The sequence below is a fragment of the Pipistrellus kuhlii genome, unplaced genomic scaffold, assembly GCF_014108245.1.
Source record: "Pipistrellus kuhlii isolate mPipKuh1 unplaced genomic scaffold, mPipKuh1.p scaffold_m20_p_3, whole genome shotgun sequence".
NCBI classification, from domain to species: domain Eukaryota; kingdom Metazoa; phylum Chordata; class Mammalia; order Chiroptera; family Vespertilionidae; genus Pipistrellus; species Pipistrellus kuhlii.
The window spans coordinates 18,437,734-18,444,843 of NW_023425529.1; the positions used below are offsets into that span (position 1 = coordinate 18,437,734).

At 39.6% G+C, this 7,110-nt stretch overlaps 1 protein-coding gene across 1 annotated transcript; it reads right to left on the reverse strand.

Annotated features, from left to right (window-relative positions):
• Positions 1–533: 533 nt before the first annotated feature.
• On the reverse strand, positions 534–4,385 carry LOC118728647 (taste receptor type 2 member 42-like). Its single transcript, XM_036455370.1, has 2 exons — positions 3,705–4,385; positions 534–686 (listed from the first exon to the last, which is right to left on the reverse strand). Exons 1-2 carry the CDS (start codon positions 4,383–4,385, stop codon positions 534–536), a joined length of 834 nt encoding a protein of 277 aa, XP_036311263.1.
• Between the last annotated feature and the right edge of the window lie 2,725 nt (positions 4,386–7,110).

Here is a 7,110-nt window from a genome sequence, read left to right on the forward strand (position 1 = left end):
AGAGGGAAATTGGGGGTTATCAGGCTAGTGAGGGGGCATTTGGGGGCAAGTAGGCCAGTGGCAGGGGTAGTTGGGGGCAATCAGGCCAGCAGGCAGAGGGGTTAGGGGAAATCAGGCAGGCAGGCAGGTGGGCAGTTAGGAGCCAGTAGTCCTGGATTACGAGAGGGATGTCTGACTGCCAGTTTAGGCCTGATCCCTATAAACCGGCAGTAGGACATGCTTTGAGGGGTCCCAGATTGGAGAGTTTGCAGGCTGGGCTGAAGAACACCCATCCCTCACCCATGCACGAATTTCGTGCACCAGGCCACTAGTTTCAAATAAACATTTAAAAATATTTGATATTACATATTACAGAAGAACCCCAAAGAAGGGTGAAATACCATACAAAAACTTAAGTTACCGATATTTCCTTCCAGATTATATGTTCTGGTCTCCAGAGTAGTCTATGAATCTCAGGGTTTCCCAACTTTCAACAGCACTTCAGCTGCCCATCACCGAAAGGGAAGCCTTTCTGAGTTCACCATTTCCCAGAATCAGGATAATTGATTTATAATAGCCTGGCCAAGCAAAAGGACCAGTTTGTTCTGCATCACCTCAAAATGGAAAATTGTTATAAAAAGAGACAGGAAATAAACAACAAATAGTAACAGGAAAAACATCACACTTTTCATGGCTCTTATATGGGCCTTTGGTGTCTAAATGGTACATGGATAATTTCTTGATTTACCACATTGAAATAGTATGTATACTTGTTTTTTGGATGTGCAATTAATTTCTTTTTAAAAATTGCAGGCTCAGAAAGCACTCAGGTAGGCTAATGGGTAGGCACATAATTCTCCTTATAGAAATTATTTTCTTCCAGAGAGTTAGCTGCACTCTAATCCAGGTACTCTATGTTCTCAACATAAAATGAAATTTCTCATAATTGATGGTAGAAAAAAAACAAAAAAACACCTGAGCTCTTATTTGCTAACATGCAAATAAAGACATATTCTTTTTCATTATTTTGCAAAACTTTCCTTATTTAACCTCTATCCAATTTTTTAACCGATTTTAGTTGTTTTCAATACCATTCAAAAAACTCAATGCCTGGAATTCTAACATACAGCAAACACCTACATTAGTATCATAGTTGGAATTTGGGGAGCACCAAGTTCGTCACTACTGAGGTGTGATGAAGGAAAACCAATGGGACATTTCCATAGTTTATGTAAGGCTTTTGCTAACCAAAGCATTCAAGTTTCCTGAGTGAACCCAGCAGAGTCACAACTGCTGAGTGCTAGATGCTGATAATTTATATCTACAAAATAAAAGAGAAAGATACAAATTAACCATACCTTGAAGACACCCACCAGCCAATCAGGAATGAGTATGCAAATTGACCCGCTAAAGATGGCAGATTAATTTGCATATGCAGGCACCCAGCGGCTGGCCGGGGGTGAGGCAGGACCCTTGCATCATCGCCATGGTTACCATGCAGGTGTTCTGCACCGCTCTAGCTGCTCAGGGCCTTTAGGCAACATGGAAAGGTGGGGCCGGAGCAGAAAGGTGGTGCCAGCAACCAGGGAAAGGAAGGCCCATTCTTGTATGAATCTAATTTATTTATAAATTCATTACTTGCATGTTCCCAAACACACATTGCTTGAAGAATGCCTCATGGGGTTGTTGTCTAGGAATGACTGTCTTCTTTTTGTCAATAAGAAAATGAGGCTCAGAGAATCCAAAATCATATGGATTCAAAACCTCTTGTTTTCTCTCTAATAATTCAGACTGTCATTCCTTCCTTCATATTAATTGAGCTTCTCTTGGTGTTAAAAATCATACTATACATCAAGATATTTTAAAAATATGATTACTTTTGATATTTTACACTGACCCGTAAGCATTTGGCCAACTTTAGAAACTATAGACAGGGCTTGTGAAAAATGATAGAACTCTAGCCAACAAAACAGTCTCTGAGGTAAAGCCAGATATTGGCAATATTGAGAGGCTCATCTGCAGAGCATGAATTCTCCTCATTTGTGCCTCACCTCCCCCTCAGTGATACACATTACATTATAGTCAGCAAGGGCTCTTAGGTTTTATTCAGCTTGTCCTTACATCTTCCCAAAGAATTCTATTGTGTCTCTATGCCATGATTTATTTGTACATTTTATAAGTAATGGGCGTTTATATGACTCCCCAATTTCAGCTATTAAGAACAGTAGTAACATGCACATTTTGCATATACATTCTGTTACACTTGTATGAAAAATCCTCTAGGATAAAAACCAGTACAATAAACAGGTCTTAGGATATGAGTCTTCACCTTAAATTCATAATGCCATACTCTTCTTTTTCTCCATTTTTAAAATTAAGGTATTATATGTGTACATATCTTACCATTGCCCCACCAACCCCACTCCCATACATGCCTTCACCCCCCAGTGTTTTATGTCCATTGGTTATGCTCATATACATGCATATAAGTCCTTTGGTTGATCTCTTACCTCCCCCACCTCTCCCTAACCTTCCTGCTGTAATTTGACGGCCTGTTTGATGCTTTACTGTCTCTGTATCTATCTTTTTGTTCATCAGTTTATAATGTTCTTTATTATCCACAAATGAGTGAGATCATGTGGAATTTTTCTTTCATTGACTGGCTTATTTTACTTAGCATAATGTTCTCCAGTTCCATCCCGGTTGCTGCAAATGGTAAGAATTCCTTCTTTTTTATGGCAGCATAGTATTCCATTGTGTAGATGTGCCATAGTTTTCTGATCCAGTCATCTGCTGTCAGGCACCTAGGTTGTTTCCAAATAATGCCAGACTCTTGTACAAAGTTGTTTTACCAATCATAATCCAAGAACTACAGCTGAAAATTCCCATTGTTTCAGATCCTTTCCAACTTTAGAAGCATCACACTAATATTTATATTTACATTAGTATTTATATAAATTATTATTATACTTAGCATTTACAATTCATTTTATATCCTAATTTCAAACTTATCTTTACTTTGAAAATTTTATGTTTCTTTTTCCCTTTAGGTAATTGTAATTCTATATACACTTATTCACATTGCATTTTATATTGTTTATACATTTATCAGTATTTCATTATAGACTTTTATAACCATACTGCTTCAGGTCTCAAATACTCTACTGTTACCAGAAACTGTTAATACAGTGGAGACATGTAATTTAGTCAAATGTTATGTCATATCACAAAAATCTTACATCTATGGATGAAGACAGTGGCAGGGGGTAAGGGTGGGGTGGGGAATCAGGTAGAGAGGAGCTATGGGGTGAAATAAAAAGAGGAATACCTGTAATAATCTGCACAATAAAGATTTATTATATATTAAAAAAAAGGAAAATGTAATTACTTAAAGGCATGTTGTAGAGAAATTTTAGTGCTGTCTAACAAACCCTGATATGAAGAAATGCTGAACGTTTTCTATTAAGGTACTTTCCCATAGAAAGCACAAGGTTATTTCAAATTCTGTTTATAAAGTTCAAGGCGATCTGTCTTAGCTTGCTGCTCCCACCAATTATAATAAAAGAGTGGCCTGAGGGAAAGATAGTAAAAATCATCATGATAAACATCTTGACCTGATATGTCTGTAAATCAGTGAAGATCCAAGATGCTGTTAAAAGAGCAGTAATGTAAATGATGAAGAGGAGGAGGAACATTGTCACCATCTTCATGGCCCTTCTATGGGCCTCTGTGCTTGAGTCCCCTGAGCCGGTCAGGTTGAGCTGAAAATTCTTGGTGTGTCTCACCAAGGACAGAAATAAAAGGAGCAAAGAGATCAGGGACAGGGAAAAGGGGATAATATAAGTCAAAGTAAGAAGAAGAAGAAGATTTTTAAGATAGAACATTTCATTTGCCTCTAACTGCAAAGTCATATTTGTTTCATGTGCCCTGTAGGAATTCAACCAATATTCACTAACAGCGAGATGCAGTAAGATATTAAGAGACTGTAGGGAGAAAGACCCCAGGAGAAGCAGAAGAAGCACTCTGTTGACTCTCCACTTCAGCCACGTGAAAAAGGAGTGGGAGAAATTGGCTATCTTAAGGAAGTAGAAAATGCTGAGGGAGGTGGCAAACCAGATAGTCAGTTGATTAGTTAGTGCCCAAAGAATAGTAACCACCTTTGCTAGTTTACCAGTAGCGTACAGATGTGGAGCTATCCCCACTATAAATGAATCCAATAGCGTTAGAAACAGTTGAATGATTCTGGCCAGAGCCAAGCTGGTGAGGATGAGATCAGCTGAGGAAGCTTTCCCAGTCCTGAACCATTCCATGCAGTTGACCAGTCCAATGAATCCATTTCCTAACACTCCTAAGATGAGTATTCCTGTTGCCACGACTAGAATGGAGACGTTTATTCCAAACGACATCTGTATGAGAATTTTTCTAATGAAAACTTTATAGTGAAACAGTTGCAGATGGACATCCATTTACGATGCTTGCCATAAACATTTTCATCGTAATTCCAGAAAGAACAACCAAAATTCTGCTTTGAGATATAGTTTCAGAGACCTTCACAAAAGAATAGTGCATTCTATTTGTATTGCAAGTCCAGTGCTAAACTGAACAGTTCTGTGAAGACACACACATTTCAGGAATACTTGCAGCATTTCTTACAATCAGCTACCATAGAAGCACAAATGATGTCCACTTGTCTTGACACCAGCTGCAAATTTTCATTTGTGCCACTGACTAAATGGTGATGCAAAGTAAACATGCAAATCTGAGAAAGATTATTTTACACAAATGTGTATTTTTATCTCCTTGGAATATACATCTCAATGCAAATATTTTAAGGTTTGAATAGTAATTTCAGGGGGGGGGGCCCTTTATATAATTTTGTTGTTACTTGTCAATAAGATTCTCAGACATCAAGTATTTTTGTGGATGCATTTAATTTATATATAAATTATTTACAATTATAATAAATTATTAAATTATTTCTAGTTCAAAGACATACATCTAAATGCAAATACTTTAAATTTTGAATAGTAATTGCTAGGGGGAAAGCTTTTAGTATATGTGCTGCCGAAGCGAGCACAAGGGGGGGGAAAGCTTTTATATAATTCAGTTATGATTTGCTACTTATCAATAAGATCCTTGTACATATCTAGTATTTTTGTTGATGTAATTTAATTTACATAAATAACTTATTGCAATTATTTCTAGTTCAAAGCCCACACCCAAGTCCTAGAACAAATATCCTAAAATAATCATGGAGAAATATTATAAATGCTAACTCAGAACTTATCAGCAAAATATACCCGGAATATACACAAGGCAGCTACAAATGCTACAATGCAAAATCAATTATAGTTTTGTGAAGTCAGGAATATTTAGTGGAAGCTTGAATTATTCAGAATTTATGAAGGAATACAGAAGCAAGTTCAAGACTGATGTAAAGGCATTGAAATTATCAGTGACATGAACAAGTATGATGCCCTTCTAAGCACAGGATATTTTTCTTTTATAATACCTTATAGGCTTTTCAATGGAAAGATTACTAAGTGCCCTCTAATATCCATGTCCTAAATGAAATGTCTTTATCTTTCTGGGCAATAGATTGACTATGTTTTTCAGACTCTTTTACAGATGGTTTGGCAAAGTGAATGATGTGGATCAATGTCTTATGAGTGAAAATTACAGGCCCACCCCCAAAATATCCCTCACACATGCTCCCCCACATATTTCTACCTCCTCCCTGCTGTCTGGAAGAGCCATGATTCCAAGGCAATCTTGGGAGCCACATGTTTAAGGTGGCATACTTGTGATCAGCCTCTTCACTGGATAACAGCATATAGGAGGCTCATCAGACATATTCAGGACTGTTTAAAAAGCAATAGGGAATTTACATTATGTATGAGTTGCTTTATGTTTTGGAGCCTATTGGTGATCTGTTCATTCACCCAGTCTAAGGCAGTAATTGGAACCGAGCACATACAGATTTGTAAAGAGGCACTGGAATGGTGAAGTCACAGAACCAGGAAAGCTATGCCACTTATGGATTTTGTGATGGGTTTTTATTTCATTGGTTTTCCAGATCTGATGTGCTTTATTCATGTAATTATTTAATATTTTGAATATCATTTTTTCCATTTATCCCATGGGCTGGGTTTTATGTCCTGGGGACTTAGCAGGAGATAAGAAACACATCATCCCAAATTATAGTACTTACATTCTACTGAGAAAGACAAGGAACAACACAACAGATGAATAAATCAGATCTATGAAAAATATACATTAAGGTATCTATAACATTGTAAAGATTTCATAATACTGCTTTCCAAGGGAGGATCCAAGATGGCTGCTCAGGTAGACATCTAACCGCAGCAGCACACAACAATTTCAATGGAATACAACTAAAATGTAGAGTGGACATTGCCCAGAGCTACAGGTAGTCGACTGACTGAAAATGCTACAACAAGAAGGAAAGAGAAAACCAGAAGGAAAATCAGAGGAGCTGAAAAAAAGCCTAAGGTACAGAGACATGCTGCGCACTCACGCGCACGGAGAGATCACAGCCAGAGAGGAGGAGAGGGCTGGGTGCTGCCTGGCGTTCCCTAGCAGGAAGGAAATAAAACCCCCAGCCTGGGCTAAACTCCCGAACCGGCAGCGCTGACCCCCAGTTATGGGCCAGACCCTGGGGACCCAGGCTCTGGCAGGGGGAGACGGGGCTGTGAGGCAGAATCACAGGGGAGCAGCGAAAAGCAGGGCCCCCGGAGTCGCGTGCACATTGCTCACAGAGGACTGAATGTTGACTCTGATGCTGGATTACCCTAGCCGGAAGAAACAAAGCCTCCGGCGGCACTGAGCCTCAGTCCGGACTGCTCTGAACCCCAGTCCTAGGCCAGACCCTGGGGACCCAGGCTCAGGCAGGGGGAGACGGGGCTGTGAGGCGGAATCCCAGGGGAGCTGCGAAAAGCGGAGCCCCCGGAGTCGCGCACACTGCGTGCAGAGGACAGTCTGTTGACTTTGATCCTAGACTCCCCTAGCAGGAAGGAGAAAAAAAAGCTCCAGGCTGGAGGAACGCGATGAGGAGCAGGAGACCCTGCCAGACACCGGCCAGCCGGGCACCAGCAAGGAGCCGGGTGACGG

Bases quoted from the DNA above. Each gene is read 5' to 3' on its own strand.
- LOC118728647 (XM_036455370.1), bottom strand. From the start codon at position 4,385: ATGTCGTTTGGAATAAACGTCTCCATTCTAGTCGTGGCAACAGGAATA. The intron at 687-3,704 runs GCCCATAGAAGG...TAGACACCAAAG, and splicing joins CAGGGGACTCAAGCACAGAG to GCCCATATAAGAGCCATGAA.